This window comes from Branchiostoma lanceolatum, chromosome 1 (assembly GCF_035083965.1).
Source record: "Branchiostoma lanceolatum isolate klBraLanc5 chromosome 1, klBraLanc5.hap2, whole genome shotgun sequence".
NCBI lineage: Eukaryota > Metazoa > Chordata > Leptocardii > Amphioxiformes > Branchiostomatidae > Branchiostoma > Branchiostoma lanceolatum.
In genome coordinates this window covers 27035214-27052963 of record NC_089722.1, presented here as the reverse complement: position 1 = coordinate 27052963, position 17750 = coordinate 27035214, and the positions used below count along the sequence as shown (strand labels likewise).

Sequence of the window (17750 nt, the reverse complement as noted above, 5' to 3'; positions counted from 1 at the left end):
CCAACCACTGTGAAGGGTTTGTACCACCACAATTAGCTTAGGTTAGGCCACGCCAATTTATTTTGTTGCTTCTCAGAATAGCCTGTCCTGTTTTTCCTATTTTGAAAAAAAAACATTGGGTATCTATTCCCATTCACAAATTTTAACTCCCAATTGTACTATCTGCCAATTTTACTATCTGTTCAGTTGTAAAACTCGATAGCCACCGAAATGAATTATAATGGCCTGCACATACTTAAAAAAGTGTGGTCACAAGTTATAATTTTTCATTTATTAAAACCATATTTCTCAATATCAATCCATATATAACATGGCAAAGGGTAATTTTGTTACTGAAATTGTAGTACCAGAAAGGGGTGCATTGCAAAAAGGGGTGCATTGCATAAAGGGGTTCATTGCATAAAATTAGCCATACAAAGCTGAAACTTGAATAATCCTCTTATACTTTATGTTATGTAAACCCTTATTTTCACCCCAGACTATTTGCCAATCTTTTTTTTTTTTCGCCCTGTCGCTCCAATTGTTTTCTGAAAAAATCCTAGAAGCAACAAATTAAATTGGTGTGGACTTATACAGGATTATCTGGGAAGACAACACTGGAGGAACAATCTAACTTGCACTCCTGACATCTTAGCTCATGATAGAATTCACTGGATTAAGGACAGTATGTACATGTAGGTGTCTAATACTTCCCTGAGCATGTACTAGTATGAGAGATTGTGAAATGCTTACTCCAAAGGACGTAGTGAGATTTTAGAAAAGCATCATGTATTCCCCCAAACAAAAGACACAAGCAAACAACAGCAGACACAATATTTGTACATGTAAATATGGTTTACTGATGTTTAAAAAATGTGCCAGCATGGTGTTCATGCTTCTTGTCTTTCAGGAGCTAACATTTAGGACTATTCTTTTACATCAACAACATTGTCGTTATGTAATACTACACAAATGTGCACACAGTAGTAAAGCTACACAGTACTTTACCAGCACTAACGGTGATTTGGGCAGATTGGGAAAAAAAGACAGCAAGCAAAACTGATTTTCTTGGTCCATGTGAGTTGGATACTAACATTTAGTAATGGCTGAATAGTGTTATAACAACACACTTATGTCTAATGTCTAATTGGCACAATGACTAATGGTTTACTGTCCTTGAATTTTACTAGATGTGGGTAACAAGTATTCTCAAATAAAAACTTGTGTCATTTCAAAAAAAGCTATCCAAATTCTTTAAGGACCTACTTTCCCAAATTCAGCAGAATTGCAAAAGTTGCTAACATACAAATATTTCCTTCATACAATGTATATAATAAGAGTCTGGGTCAGACTCAAGCAATTCACTAGTCAGACAAGGAACAAGGCGAAGAAGGTCTTTCACAGCTTTTTGCTTTACGACAACCTAGGAAGACATAAACTTATTGTTGAACTACCGTGCAGTTAAATTAAACACATGATTCTTGAAGTTAGATATTGTATGTAATAACCTAACAAACAGAACTTGCACCAATATACGTAAAAGTGACATTGGTACTTCCCTAAGCTGGCACTTGGAACATCTTAGTCCCTGATCTTTCCATTCAATATCACTAATTACAGTTCAAAACATGTATCAAAAGTATACAGTTGGTAAATAGTGACTGTTTGCATGGCAGATACTAATGCTAGTAAAGCACTAGCGAGTCCAGTTCAGTTCTGTTAACTCCGTCATGATCGTTGACTGCGCTCCATTTCCATGCGACACTCTCGTACCAACGCCCTTGCGTGAATAATCGCTGCGGGAGGAAGACGGGGAAAGAAAAATAAATAGGAGAAAATTTTCTTTGGCGGTTTTGTGTGTATTTTTTGGCTTTCTCTGATATCTTCTTTGGCACTGTTGTATCTCTTAGGATCTTGCACTGCGCTCAGTTTCCATGAGACACTCTCGGACCAGGGCCCGGGCATGGATAATACCTGTGCAGACAGAAAACACAACAGGAGTTGCCACCCTCGCCCGCTCAACAGGCACATGGCACACACCACACACGTTAGCTCTGAAAACAACTCAGGCCCAGAAAAGAATGGAGAGCTTGTCATGGGTACAGAAAGAAAAAAAAGAGCTATGGCATCCCTTCAGTCTAACCCTGCATAGAGCTAAGCCCAGATCTATTGCATGCTGGGAGAAGCAGAGCGTTATGGGTTGCTGGAGGGGGAAACAACATCATTACTATATCAAGTATGCCATGTATGCATACTGCGTCTGGTCTATCTGGTAATGATTTTGATTGCAACCTGCACTGCCCATAATGACCTGCACATTCCAGCATGCAATGGGATCCATGAAAAGTGCACCAATCTTGGCCCACAAATGCTTGTAGCATGCCTGTAGTAGAAAACATGTGGTGTTTGGTGCTTCCTTTTCATGCAGAGTAAGCAGGGTTAGACAAAGAAAATACAAGAGCCAGGATGATTCATTGACAGGTAGCTACAAACAAGGTAACTGCAATGTAGACTGTAAGGAAAAGTTATGTACAAAGATACAGCATACAAGTTACTTTCTCCAGTTAACTTTTGAAAAAGATTTCATACGTATGTTACATTTACAACAACACAGTAGTACTATTTCTATCAGTAGATGACACCATTTAAAAAGGGGAACTTTGATTGAACCCACCTCGCTTAAGTCTCTCTGTGGAACTTTTGCTCCCAGCGTAGGTGGGTCGTATGTCCTTCCCCAGGTCTTCTATAACAGCGAGGAGCTCAGCGTACTTGCTCTGAGGCACGGGACCCCCACGTCCCAGCAGATGGGCGCCGGGTATGAGTCCCCCCAAGGCGGGCAGGGACGAAGGGTTAATGTGTCCAGCGGGTGATGCCATGATTAACTGGTGTTGAGCGGGGAAGTAGGTGGTGGACGTTCCTGGAATTAAAAACAACAGGTTCGAATTCTCTACCTTCTTCTCACAATGAGAAAAATGGCTTTGTTTTGTTCCTTAGCCTGTCTTTTTTTACTGCACACAACTCAACATTATGTGAGAAGAGGATTCAAGCTAATGGAGTTTAATGTCCTCTTCAACTAAAAAGGACAATTATATAGCCAGGTGCTTTTAACAAGTTCAAGCTTGTCAAGTTGTGTTTGGACGTGTACAGGAACGGCATGCCGAGGAAAAACATGTGCACCTTGGAGGAAAATAAAAAGAGATGCATAGAATTATCTTGTCTTTTCATAAGCGTATGGTTAGCCGTGGTGACTTGAGCCGGCCACATTCACTCCTGCAATTAAACTTTTCTGCGGGCTAACTAGGATGTGGAACAACAAGTACAGTCCTTTCAGTTGATGTCCATTGGGATAGCGAAATATGACAGAAATAACGTGCAATTTAATACACACCATGTGGCTTTCATCTTCTGGAATACATCTATGATGTATCAGCATCAAAACCAACCATCTGATTGATTTAGATATTTACGCCTCCCCCCTCGGAACAATGAATTGGTCCCAATTAAATCAGTGAGAGGGCTTGGCGATCCCCTGCTATGCTGGTCTGTTTTCTAGTTAAATCCCTGAGGAATGCACTGGTGGGGATGGAATATCTGAGGTCCCTTGATCTTGATAATGTCTGCATTACCATTAGCATTAGTTACCTAGAAGAATCAGGCTTACTGAATACAAAATGTACTGTGTTTCATTCATACATTGTACATTTCACAGCCTGTGCAGAGATTTAATTAGTCAAATAATCTACTAGTGCTACTGGTACCAAGAATATTCTCGTCTGGAAATGGTTGCCATCCAAGAACTTCAGTCTCAGCAGAGAATATCAAAGAAGTGTATTAAGACTAGACTGGCCGTCATTTGCTTTAAGAGCAAATTCAGGATGTTTCGCCCATACTCCTCATGCAAGAAGTGGGCTGTCCCAAAAGAACTCCTGGGCAAATCCAAGTTTCTGCATAATTTATGCAAATGAGGTCCTCATGAGCATAAGTTATGTCCAGGTGCTTTCACCTTTCCTACATGTACCTACATGTTGTCACGGTAAGGGAAATAGAAGTTTATGCAGGAATTATGCAAATGAGGTCGTCATTAGCATAATTCATGGCCAGGTGTGATCACCTTTGCTAACGGTACGTACATGTCAAATATAACATCCGTACCATGTAACATAAGGTACATATAACTTTCTGTAATACCATTAGTATAGGTACCCTGACATCTGCTTGGTTTTACGTCCCAGAAAGGGGTGAGTGTAGGAGGGCTTATGTTACAGTATGACCTAGTTCTTGCTGGCCCCGACAGAAAATAACCAAAAATTGCATCAAAAAATTGCAAAATAAATCATTTTGAAGTAGTGAATGCCAAAAAAAATAATGGGGTCCTTTGGGTAAATATCCAATGCACAACTAAACCAAATTTCAGGTCCTCAGGTTTCAACACCACGGCACTGGAGGCCATAATGTGCGACTTTTGTCTGAAAATGACCAAAAAACCTCCATAAAATCATTTTAAAAACTTATATCAAAAAAATTTAAAAAGGGTCTAGGGGTATACACATACTCTACCTGCATACCAAATTTCAGCTTATTTGGTCGACGGACGACCGAGAAGAAGCGATTTGAAGATTTGACAGGAGAAGAAGAAACCTGACAAAAACAATATGTTTCGTTGGCGAAACATAAATATAGCATGAAAGTCAGCTCATGTTGACAATCAACATGTTTATCGTTTATTTGAAACTTGTTGGCTTTTTATACATTACTAAGTTTTATATTGAATATTAGAATAATGTACTACAGTACTGTAGTAGTAATACTGAGCTGACAAGCTTATGAAGTCATTGCAGTGTGGGTGCACTCATAATGTTGTCATTAATACTGTACATTGTACAACTACAAGTCAAGTCATGTCATTGACATACAGATGCATTTGCACATCTGGGTCTCATAACTCCTAGCTTGCTAAAAGGCATAGGAACACTCGACTTTGAAGTGGAACAGTGGCTTCCTCGATGCAAGTTGAGCTTCACAACTAGAAGCACCAAAGACACAAGCTTGACATCCTGAGGGCCAAAACATAAAGATACAGCAGCTCCCTGATACCCTATCTGACTCATTTAAAACAGTAGGTACATACAGTGCCTTTGCCCCATTCTACAAATGAAACTGGGATGTCTTATACTGGATAATCCTAGACATTTTTAGAAAAATTAATGAATGCCATATGTATACCTACAAGCTGTTAAATCTTGCACATGCATCAAGCTTAAAAAAACCTATTCATTGTAATTTGTACGTTGATTTTTAAAAATTCAATTCTAAGTCAATTGAAGCCTAAGACTGTGACAAATCAATAAAGTCCACTTGTATCTTGTAAGTTGTGTCTTAAAAACATTTGTACATTGATTTTTTAATTCAATTCTAATTCAACTTACAAGGCTGACAACCTAATAAAGTCCACTTGCATCTTGAAAGTTGCAGCTTAAAAACAAATCATTTTTATTTGTACATATTTGATTTAAAAAAAATTCACTTCTAACTTAACTTTAAGACTGCGACAAACCAATAAAGTCAACTTGTATCTTGTAAGTTGTATCTGGTATCAAAGTTTCGAAGAAGGTTGCTAATGAACCCGCTGACGTCCTGTGAAAAGTCGGGACTGCCGCCAGTAGACGTGGCCGGAGGGGCGGAGCTAGGTCTCGGCGGAACTTGAACTTGAGACTGAGGAACGGAACACTGAAAGCCCACATGATCAGTCTGCTGCTGTGGCCTCTCTTGATTCGCAGACCCCCAGACAGCAGTCGGGTTTGGAACCTGTGACGGCCATTCCCCTGCTGCGTCGTTCTCTGCTATCGAACGGAAGAGGATGTCCGTGATCTCCTTCTGGCTCCGCCTCCACACGCCGTGGTCCAAGCCGACTAGGGTGGCGCGTACCCACTCGCAGAACGCCAGCCTCTCCTGGTCACCCGGAGGTTGAAGACGGTTGATGAGATGATGCTGCATTGTCATGATGTGGTTGGTGAGGTCCCCTAGGGTGCTGGCAACACCATTATCCTGCTCGCCAGGCCTTTTTAGTTCTGGAATTCTAGGGACTGGAGACATGGACGTAGTGCTAACCGGTGTCTCAGCAGTGCCAGAAGTAGCTTCAGACTTAACGGTGATTACAGGGTGAAGTGGACCATGGCTAGCTGTTGGGGCAGGTCTCTGAGTAACCTGAAATGATATAATTTCATAAGTGAACAGGTCGTTAGTCTCTGAGTCTGACTAAATTGCACGTCTAGCTGTACTCCCACTGGTCAGGTCCATCATGACAGGTTCTGGTCAGAGATAGCTTCTGTTACACAGACTAAAGTAATTCTTTATTTGTTAACTGTAACTTAATTCTAGCTACTTAAGCAGTCACTAGTCAACCAATAAATTCACTGTCTCAAGTATTTGAGGCAGTGATGTTTGTTCCTACCATCAAAATTAAATTCCATGAACTACTAGTACTCCCTTTCTCCCCAATTGCTAACTTTACCACAATACTTACAGTATTCAACTTAAGTCAATAAGTAAATAAAAACATCAAAATGACAATGATAGGGTATAACTGGAAAGGAAACATGTATCAGCAAGATGACAATACTCACACTCTTCATTGGCCGCCTGTGCACAGCTTCAATGTGCTTTCTGAGAAAGATAAAGTTCTCTATGACCCACGTGTCCCTCTCTGTTAGTTCTTCATTGGGTTTGCTGGACTTCCTCAGTAGCCTGGCCATCCTCGTTCTCATGCTCCTATACCATGTCTTCAGATGCTCCACACTTTTCCCCATGTCTGATGCCTTCTCTCGCCACAGAGTCTCCTTCCTTTGGACGTTCTTATACTCCATCATCCGCCGGTTGTAAAACTCTGGGTGCTTTCTTAGCCACTCCAACATGATCTCCTCTTCTGGTTCGGAGAGCGTGGCGACGGTCTTGTCCTTCCTCTTCTTCTTGGGTTGGCCACTGGCGTCTGAGACCTCCGAGTCACTGGATTCTAGAGCAGCGTAATATGGAGCAGGAGCAGCTGCCTTTCTTTGGTTCCACTTCTTTGGAGGCATGGAATACATTCTTCTTCTTCAGCCTAATCATCCACAGGTCTTAAAATAGAGGGTTCGCAGCCGTTTTTGTATTGCCCACTGTTATGCTTCAGGCGGCACGAGCAGTCTGTTTCATCAGATTCTTGCGCTGATCTTTCATTGGTCCTTCTGCAATCTCTCATGCGGAGCACAGTCTCTCACCAATCCCTTTGTGGTGTGGTCGCCACATTGGGGCTGAAAATTCACCAAAAACGTTGCGTTCATTGAGGGACGTTTGAAAGAATGATGAGATCGAGGGATGTTTCAAAGACTGGTGAGACCGTTGAGTGCCCGTTGAGAATGAGAGATTGCTGAGTGACTCATTGAAAGACCGTTACATTCACAGACTGCTGGCTGAAGTGAAAGCCTATTTTGAACCACTTTAAAATTGAGGACAACCATTGATTTCATGAAGCAATTCACCAACAGATCAAAATCATCAAAGCAATCATTGGAATCAATGTGAAAGATTGTTGAGACGGAGAGATATGTCAACATTTGGACTCTCAACGGTCTCCCCTCTGTGGAAAGGGAATGTATTACAGGACTGTTATTGACACCAAACATTCATCTTTGCCCCATATATGGGGATAGCCTGGCATGCTGCATACTTTAACAATGTAGGTGATCAATGTTACAAGTGTGCCAGAGCATTTCCCTGCAAGTGCATTCTTTAGGGATTTAGCAACTTGACAACAAATTGACATGGGAAAAAGGGACCCTGCATGCAAATATAATTACAATGTTAACAAGGGACTTCTTTGCAGCGTATGTTCTTTCATTCAATATCATTACCGGGTATAGTTTGGTGTTCCAACATACTGTACAACAAAATCTACTGTATTCCAGAAGAAAATGCCTTCACAATGTATAGTTTGCATTTTGATGTACGTATTACACCATGATATAGGTAATAAAAGATACTAGGTAGTTTATTGGTTTATAGGTAGTGAATGTCACTGATCAGTGATGACAGACAGCAGAAATTGACAATTTACCAAACTTGAGTAACTTTCGAGTGTTTTGTTCATTTTGCTATACGAAAGAACCGTTTGACTATGTGAGTCCCCATAGCATATACTAGTAATAGAAAATATATGGTATACCATACTCCTGTGCAAACTTTTTCAAATATTTTTTCATGATCCCCCAAACCCGCTAGCAACAATAATGCTGCATTCAAGCTAATTGTGTGATATTGCAGAAATTATCACATACTATAACATCTAATCAGAAGGATATATTACCTTATTTGCATATTTCACATCACAGTTTAATTAATACAATGTATTGTTTTTGCTATTTAACATAAATCTATTTACCTAGAGTTGAGTAACAAGAAATTTGAAGATGACAGTCCAGACTATAATCTCTCTATTTATTCATTTGAATTAAAAATCTGGAAAAATGCTACCCCTCTGTACACAAAACCACTCATGCATAAATTAGTACATATTCATACCAAACATGCTAACAAAAAGAACAAAGCCTGCCAGTCAGACTCTATGCAAAACAGTGCAGTAGATTCGGGATAAATACTAGTAAATCAAGAAGTTGTTTCACAAACTTTAGAAGGAGAGAACAAAGCGGTCGGCGATGCTCTATTTGAGGAAATTTTGAGGGGAAAAAACTCGGAAATATAGAAAATCCGAGGCGACAAAGAAGGTATAGCGAAGGACGTTTTTTTAGTCAGAAAACCAACTCAAATTCTACGCAGTTAGTTCAAATTTAGTTCCTCACACTAAAATCCAAACCATGCACTGCATCACAGAGACTCACCTGGGACCTGAGTCGGACTCAGGTTATCCATTTTAAACGATAAACAAACTCACCAAATTCTCGGACAACAAAAAACTACAACAATATTTTTTCACCGGCAACAAAGATGGTGGCCACAGAATTGTGTATCCCAAAATGCACCAGGATAAGTATCGAAGAGTGGAATCCAAAATTTCCACAGGGGTGAAAAATCAACATGAAGATATAAAGATCAATATCTAAGCCTTTTCTGGCTTAAAACTTGACATTCAAAACTATTTTGTAAAATATCATATTGATTTTTCACATATGCTAGGCATCAAATTTATACAATGTTACGTTTCTTTTAGATTTATTTAAAAACGATTCCCTTTGTCTGAAATAGCATATACCAGTACACTTCCGGATCCGTTTTCCCAGGTGAGATGCCGGACTCTGACTTTTCAACCTTACCCGGATTTTCCGTGCTACAAGGTAGATCCGTGCCCTGCATGTTAAACCTTGCAGCATGAAAACTTTATAACGGCGCGTGTTCCTACCCAAGATAGATAACATACGGAATTTTTAATCTCATCGTGTCTTTTGACCCTTTAAGTCAACGTTTAGTAAATGATTAACTCCCACAAATAGAGATGGTCGTGTGTTATGAGGGTTATAAAACTGTTTGGGTAAGTGCCTCTCAGTCGAGGTCCGGAGGTAGTGGGTTCCTGATCTGAATCTCTTTCCGGTTTACACATGATTGCTTACCCCCACTGCCGACTTTGACCTCTTTTGTTGTCATAATGTTCTATTGTAATGTTTCTACTTCTAGATGCTATACCCAAACACCCCCGACCAATCGAATCACGTGAATCGCATTGAAACTCAGATTCGTATCAACCATTTCCCGACAAAAATCGCTTTCTAACTTGCGTTAAGGACTACATCTGACCAAACAAACTAGCCAGTGAGATGATGGAAGGTGTCAGCTTCCAAAAGACGTTTTCAGACTGACAATTTTGGCTCTTTGGAAGTGATTGAAATCGCCGGATTCAATTACTTCCAGTTCCAAAGTGCCAAAATTGTCAATCTGAAAATGTCTTTTGGAAGCTGACACCTTCCACCATCTCACTGGCGAGTTTGTTTGGTCAGATGTAGTCCTTAACGCAAGTTAGAAAGCGATTTTTGTCGGGAAATGGCTGATACGAATCTGAGTTTCAATGCGATTCACGTGATTCGATTGGTCGGGGTGTCAAAGAAGGTGGTGTTTCAATTAGTATGAATTACACATACATGTACCAGATATGCTCAGATTCCAGATGGTTCATTCAGTCAGAATGTCATTGAAATCTTTCACAGATGGATTTTTGAAATCAAAAGTTGCCCATGATGGACACTGTTTTGGCCAACATAACTCTTATTACTAGACTAGTAAAAGTAAAGGCAATGCAGTCATCCTCAATTGAGGTGAAGCAGGATACTTTTTCAAGTTGAAGTTTACAAATTTATATAAACTCTATAATGTTATTATGGTAATATTACCAATTTGTCAGTAAATATAAAATAGCAAAAGATTTTAATTTTATTTAAAGAACAAGAATAAACATGACTGTTTCTATAAAATGAAAACCAAAGGCCAAAGGTAACAACTGTTTACTTTATTTCATAGATTTTCAACTGTCGATGAACTGAGCTCGTAAATCCAGGTATGGCAGAAGATAGTCAACTCCTCTGTAGGAAGGATAGGTGAGTATTGCTACATCATTCTGTACTTAAAAAGAAATGTCATGATCTACTAACATTATGAGATATAATTCTAGAAAAGCATGATTGGGTAAAAATTTTCAAAAGTACTCATGAGCACTTATCATAGATGTCGTTGCGTAAACTTATATCCCCAAATCTAACTATGGTTACAGGTTGATCTGATTATCACTTTTTATTAGACAATATATTACTTACATTCATAAATCTTACCAATGATCATCATGGGTAGGCCCTTAGTACTAAAGGACCTTCCCTGCACCCTGTCCTTAGTGCTAAAAGACCTTCCCTGTCCCCTGTCCTTAGTACTAAAAGACCTTCCCTGTCCCCTGTCCTTAGTACTAAAAGACCTTCCCTGTCCCCTGTCCTTAGTGCTAGAAGAGCTTCCCTGTAGTGTACCCTGTCCTTAGTATTGATAAATTTTACCTATGATCATCTTGGGTAGGCAGATGAATTTCTCTTAATCTAGCTCAACTGCAATGTTTTTCACAGATATGGAGGGGTCATTGTTGAAACCATGAAGCAACAATGCAGCACTGAGGAATTCAAGAACAAATTAGAAGGTGCAGTAACAATACATGTTCTATCAACCACTAAATAGGTGCAATGATTTTTAGCTTACTCACCTAAATGTGTCTTTGCTTCTATATGTACCAACATTGGCAGTATTTTGTGTCTATTCTTTGTATGTGGATTGTATGTGGATTCTACCCCACAGCACTTATGTAAGTATACAGGTGTAAGTATTTGCTTGAGTGCAGAACAAATACATGTATATAAACTATTTTGTACTTAATACTAAGTACACACATGTCTGAGAACAGACTAAAACTTGTGATCATCTTGGCTATCAGAAACACAGCTATGCTTACTAATACCATGAAGAGACGAGAACTGTAATCATATGTATGTGAGGATGCATGCTGCACTTTTAAAGACCTAACTAGAGCTATGGAGGATAAGAATCAAAGAGGAAAAGGAGTTTGAACTTTGAAGAGATATCTGTGAAACTAGCATGACATGATGATGTAATCATATATCATAAACTGAATTTCCATCCTCAGCTGACCTGATAAAATGGCAGGAGAGTGGAGTCCGGGGCGTCTGGATAAAGATTAGTCTGAAGGATGCTGAAATAGTCCCTGTTGCTGCTCAGGTCAGCCTTTTATTCTCTTATTATTTTTTCAATGTTGAAGTTCATTGCTATGAAGACAACCTAAATATATATATACTTTCATCTCACCTAAAAAAGTGTTCATCTTTCCCTTTACAGAATGGGTTTGAGTTCCACCATGCCCACAGAGATTACATCATGATGATCAGATGGCTTCCTAAAGACGAACCTAACATGATCCCAGGATATGCAGCGCACTATGTCGGTAGGTAAACTTCCCTTAGGAAGGCCATTATGAAAAAGGACCTAGAAAAAACATTGCAATTTTGCCGTCCAACATCTGCTTGGAGATTAGACTTCACTGGTATCACTCCATGGAAATAGCTATGATGTTATTTTGCACACATCTTAAAGTTTTCACACATATTTTGTACTACATGTACGTGTAACTCTATATAACCGCCACTAATAGCAAATATTCTAATCTTTATATATTTTGCTTCTACATGACATGTAATTTAAATATTAAGCCATCTACTTGTGCAAAGTTTAAAAACTTATTCTAGACCATTACAAAATTTTTCTCACCTGCAAACGTTTTGGTAGCCATTCTGGTACCGTCCTCAGGGCAATACTGACTGGAGCCTGTAACTCCTCGGGACGACATTGTTTAGGACTTCAATACTCTCTCCACTGAGCAACAAGAAGTAGATGCAGTCATTATTGCCCTTAGAAAGGCAGCAGAAAGACTACTGAAACACTACCAGGTTGCTGTGAAAGAATTCTTTGATATCTCAAATGACCTACTGACCTGATGAAACTGTTCACGTTTATATACAGGTGTTGCAGGATTTGTGGTGAACGATCAGAATGAAGTTCTGGTGATCCAGGAGAAGTACACCCACTCTGTGCAGCCCCACTGGAAACTGCCAGGTGGCCTTGCTGAACCAGGTGATTGATAGCAATCAGAGCTAGAAAAAGCTAGCCTGGAATCCAGACCTACATGTATTATAGCTCCCGAGTCTCTCTCCGCAACTCTCCGTCTATTTGCGGAGAGAGACTCGGGAGCTATAATAGGCCTGGATTCCAGGCTAAGAAAAAGCACTCAGACTCAGAGACTGCAAACATCAGCATGTGATATGGCATTGTATGTACATGTACTATGATGTCTAAATGTATTCATTGTTATGTCAAGTTAGAAGTCCAGGAAGACTAGCAGTGTACCTTAGGGCACATCACTAATGGATTTTCTCAATACACTCAACTCAATAATGGAGAGAAATGCATCTAAGTGCAGAGTTTATAGCTATCTTCAATAGATATCCAGATTCAACAAGTTATCATCAGCTCTCATTATTCCACCAGTAATCACCAAGGTATATATGCACACTTACACTTCAGATATTCAGGTGTTTACAATTAAGATATTCTCGAGAAGTTCTTGATAACACTGTTTTTAATGTGGCATTAGGGTACCCTGTGGAAATATATGTATGAAATTTGACATTTAGTTTGACTACCATTTTTTCCACAGGAGAGGACCTTGCAGATACAGCCAAAAGAGAGGTCCTGGAGGAGACGGGAGTTCACGCAGAGTTCCTGTCTCTACTCTGTTTCCGACACCAGCACAATTTCTCCTTTGGCTGCTCTGACATGTACTTTGTCTGCCACATGAAGCCCAAGAATCTAGACATCACTGTGTGTGAACGGGAAGTGTCAAAATGTCAGTGGATGCCAGTAAGTATCAATTTAGGTGTCACACTGATGTTGTTGTATTTTGCACGATCCCTCACCAAAGTTCTTTGATTTGCCAAAGTGCCTTAAGGCTGATCTATTTTGGAAGAACGAAAATGGTTATGCTAAAGGTGAAGATCAGTGAAGGGCAGTACTGGTAACTTGTTTTTGAGCAGTACCATACATTTCATCAAAACCATTAGAAGATATATGAAACAAACTTATCCTCTAGCCAACTGACGTCTTTTGCCCCGCAGCCAATGTATAGTTCTTTTTTTTTCAGTCTGTCCCAAGGCAAGTTTCACCGAAGTAGCTCCTTTAGCGGTTAAGGCTCACATGAGCACAGCACACAACGTTTGCACTTATATATCTTTCCATGGCAGTTTTAGAGCCAAAACCACTGAAGGAGGCACAGTGGAGAAACTTGTCGTCTGTGTAACAAGCTGAATGAATGGGAACTGTGGTTCTGGCTGTCTTACTGAGGAATGACTGCAGTGCAAACTATGTTGGCTAGCTAGGGTTTTGTCCAGTGTCGGTCATTTCTAGTAGTTAATGATGGCCAAAATAGTGGCCATTCCATTGTTTTGACAGAAACAAAATTGGTATGTCTGAAATGAATAGCTCCAAGTTGGGTTCAATCACAAAAGAAAGTGAGAAGGAAAGGGCTGGGCAAAACCCTGGTCTCCTCCAGATACCTTCATCAAAACAATAAGGTCATAGCTCATGATGCAATGTCTCTGTTGTACCTCCCCCAAATACATCCATTTCCAGATTAGTGAGTTCTTCAACCACCCTGATGTCAGCGAACAGCACCGCTTCTTCGTTTCGTGTTTCCAGGACGGTGCCGCTAGCTCCTGGGACACCTCTATTGCTGCTAAGAGAGTTGTTTCATATTGGAAGGACTCACATGACCTTGTTTACAGCATCAGTAGAAAGAAACCAACATGCAGCAGTTTCTCATTTTAACCTTGTCCCCGCTGTCTACTCCTGTGAACAGTATTAAAACTTGGCGCCAAATGGCTACCTCAGTAGTGAAAGGGTTAATCTATTGTTAGGATTATTCTGTTCAAAGGAAGCGGTCAGGAACCTTTTTGAAAAAGAGTAAGATACATCACTGTATTTAGCCTGAAAACCTTCCTATTCCAGCTCCAGTTTGCTCCTGATCCTATGATCGCTTCCCTGCCAAATAGTCTGGCACCCTTCTCCATTTAAACGTCTGGCCCTTTACTAAGTTTGGGTATTGAATATTTCCCTGAAGCAGTGTAACGGGATCAGACATTTGAATACCTTGTGATTCAGAGCCAATCAGAGATTTTGCTTATATCTTAGGGAAATGTTCAAATGCCAATGTATCCTCTATTACCGAGTGCCAGACTTTTTAGCTAGGTAGCAATCAGAGACGCAAACCAGGGTTGAGACGGGATGCATAACAAGCTATAAGATAAATTAGCTTAAAAAAATGAGACCAATCATAGTTGACTTGACCGATATCATTTGGTGTTTTTCCAGTTTGAGGAATACTTGAGTCATCCCTCGTTGACTGAAACTAACCGCTTCATCGCACAGACATTCAAGTCTACCGTACTGCAGGGAACATCCAGGATAGCAACTACAGATATACCATCAATTAGAACTGGCAAAAGTAACTTATTGTACAGTATTCAGAATTGTACTTAACAAAGCTTATACACTAGCTGAAAAAGATCTTTTTCATCATTGCATAGTGTCTGGCATCTGATGTTTGTGTCCCTTTTTGCATTTCAGTGAATCATCACTCAAGCGTTTTTGGATATCTAAATATCTTCTCACCCTCTCAAATAAGTACATATGTACTACTGATTTTTTACAGCTCATGGAAGCAATTGAATATCAGAAGAACAACTTATGAATAGAACAGAAGAATGTAGTGTACACTTGAGCCATGATCCACTGAAATGTAGATAGGTACACCAACAGCGCAGTCAACGACCTGTTGGTTTCTTTGATATGGAAAATGAAGGAAAATTATCTGTAGAGGTTAGTTTATCTTTTCTCATTGTGAGAACAAAGGCCTGGGAATCAGCATCAGTTTGCCAGTCGCTAATTTGGAGTACATCTTGTAACCTATAGTAGTTGAACTGTACTGTAAGAATATGGGAGTTTGTAATTGTACTCAGGGAGGACAAATGCCAGACTATTTAAGATGAAAAACAAGAGATTTGCTATGCAATGATTAATGAAAAATGTCATTTGGTATTGTCCCAAACATGCTTTTGTACTCCAAAGAGTGAAGACATGTGTTTTTAATTGGTGACTTGGGTAAAACCTGATCATGACTGTTTGCTGCTTTGATAACTATGAATGTTATCTGTTGAATTTGGTGACAAAACATCGTGAAAAATCTTGCAAAAGGATGACTTTATATTTATGGTGTTCATTTTATAAATAAGAGTTAAATTGTTTGGGTGAGAAGAATTGATGTAACATTAACAATGAAAACGAATCGTGTTGAAAGGTATTTGAAGGTACAGTATGAGGGAAAAGTGCATCTTCGGTAAGTCTTTGTGAGAAGTTTCTTTGCCTATTAAATTTTATAAGAGTTTCTGATTCAGACACTACTGTGTAAGACATCACGAACTTGATTTAATGGATGTTTTCTTGTACTATATGTAACAGAGAAAAAAGAGACAAATAAAGTGTTTTTACATCTATTGTCTTTTTCCTAATCTTTCGCATCTAGTTACTTAAGTATAACTTATTGGCTGGAATTATTTGCACACAGCATTATGTGATTTTAGCAAGGAGGTCAAAACCTTGATTTTTCATAATAGAGTCCTACTTTGTTGTCAATAATTAACCTATTAAAGTAACAATATTTGTCATTCCAAGGAGGTTATAACGGGGGGTGCCCAAATATCGGACGTTTTTTTACGCGCTGGAACTCACGGCGCTCCATTGCTGGTTGCCAGAGAATGGTCATGTTTTAATGAATGAATTTTGAACACATTCATCTAAAGACCATACTTGGACAAAAAATGTATTCATACTGTTCATGGGCCCTTCATGCTCCGCGTTACATGCGGAAGACGCTGTGAGACATTTTCACGAATGTACCTTCTGATTTAGTGCTACGCCAGATAGTGTGCCTAACTTCCTACGCTTTGGTAATTTTGCTCTCTTCGGAAGTTAGTGATGAAGTTAGGGAAATGTAAATTAGACTTGAAGTCTGCTATATTCTAGCTTTCTTTTGACCGGAAAATTTTGACTGTGTGCACTTCTCACGTCATGTGAGAAGGGCTATATCTAGCGCATCCCAGTTCATTTTTCCACGGGAAATAGGCTACTACGCGGCCCGACGTACGTATTGAATACGGCCCGACTGACGAAATCATTACGAAAAAACGACACCGCTGACATCAACAATACTCCGTCTGCTTATTGGGAAATATCTTCGCCATCTCTGTATTCAGTTTCCTTTTCATAGACGGTACCAATCACATGTTAGAGCGTAACAAAACTGTGCGTTGAATCGTTTCGCCACCATCGCGGCCCCCAAAAATGGCGGGAAAACAACGTCGTCAGACGACAGCAATGTTTACGTTGTTTTTCTTTGGTCGGTTTTCTTCTCAACAAACACTTAAAGACCCAAATTTTTAGTGTTTTATGAAGTTATTTTTCTTATATGTATGATAGCTGTGTGACTTATGTATCTGCTTGGCACAGGTCGTATATTTAGGTGCCGGGCCGTCTAGCTACGCAGTGACCCTCTACTTAGCGCTACCATCATTATTGTCAAAATACTACTTTTCGACAAAACAAGAAATGAATATGTACACATATGTTTTGAATGTAAATGACAATCATGTGCATGAACTTGGGTAATTTACCTTCCTTATCAGCTTAGTTATTGGACACAAACACGGCGTACTTATGCAAAATAAGATCAGTAAAAAATCTGTGCGATGTTAGGGCGCGTCGATGTTCGGGCGCCCCCCGTTATAACCTTGGTCATTCCTATGACCTCCTACCATTATGTTGAGCCTGCTGCTAATCCGAAAACCAGGAAATTTAAGAGATGTTGCTCAATGTGGTCTAATACTACTCTCCAAGCAGAAGACGGGTTCTGGCAGGTTTTTTACGTGGTTTTAGGCGTTTTTGTGATGCTTTCTACTTTCTTTTTTCTCTATAAACCCATATAGAGACAAAAAAAATGAAAACGTAGAAAGCCAGACAAAAACGCGTAAAAAAACTGCCGGAACCCGTCCTCTGCTTGGAGAGTAGTCTGATACATGTAATATGACCACCAATGACTAGTATAAACGTGTACACCATTTAAAATTTCCCGCCAAAAT

General features: G+C 39.6%; 3 protein-coding genes across 8 annotated transcripts; 1 reads left to right on the top strand and 2 right to left on the bottom strand.

The window, feature by feature from the left end:
• Positions 1 to 815: 815 nt before the first annotated feature.
• On the bottom strand, positions 816 to 8964 carry LOC136445844 (cyclin-dependent kinase 2-associated protein 1-like). 2 transcript variants are annotated; one of them, XM_066444021.1, is made up of 3 exons: positions 8850 to 8964; positions 2654 to 2896; positions 816 to 1953 (listed from the first exon to the last, which is right to left on the bottom strand). In XM_066444021.1, exons 1-3 carry the CDS (start codon positions 8878 to 8880, stop codon positions 1886 to 1888), a joined length of 342 nt encoding a protein of 113 aa, XP_066300118.1. In that variant the 5' UTR covers positions 8881 to 8964; the 3' UTR covers positions 816 to 1885. The 2 variants fall into 2 exon arrangements, with proteins under 2 accessions (XP_066300118.1, XP_066300110.1); XM_066444013.1 differs by having other exon boundaries at positions 816 to 1775.
• Positions 4668 to 8996, bottom strand: LOC136445835 (uncharacterized). Its single transcript, XM_066443984.1, has 3 exons — positions 8903 to 8996; positions 6603 to 7265; positions 4668 to 6183 (listed from the first exon to the last, which is right to left on the bottom strand). Exons 2-3 carry the CDS (start codon positions 7059 to 7061, stop codon positions 5542 to 5544), a joined length of 1101 nt encoding a protein of 366 aa, XP_066300081.1. The 5' UTR covers positions 7062 to 7265; positions 8903 to 8996; the 3' UTR covers positions 4668 to 5541.
• A 215-nt stretch (positions 8997 to 9211) lies between these two features.
• Positions 9212 to 16109, top strand: LOC136445747 (uncharacterized). 5 transcript variants are annotated; one of them, XM_066443915.1, is made up of 8 exons: positions 9212 to 9302; positions 10477 to 10553; positions 11064 to 11134; positions 11636 to 11727; positions 11845 to 11950; positions 12526 to 12636; positions 13220 to 13422; positions 14929 to 16109. In XM_066443915.1, exons 2-8 carry the CDS (start codon positions 10516 to 10518, stop codon positions 15094 to 15096), a joined length of 789 nt encoding a protein of 262 aa, XP_066300012.1. In that variant the 5' UTR covers positions 9212 to 9302; positions 10477 to 10515; the 3' UTR covers positions 15097 to 16109. The 5 variants fall into 5 exon arrangements, with proteins under 5 accessions (XP_066300012.1, XP_066299983.1, XP_066299997.1 ...); XM_066443886.1 differs by having other exon boundaries at positions 14191 to 15046; XM_066443900.1 differs by having other exon boundaries at positions 9228 to 9248; positions 14191 to 15046.
• Positions 16110 to 17750: the final 1641 nt, after the last annotated feature.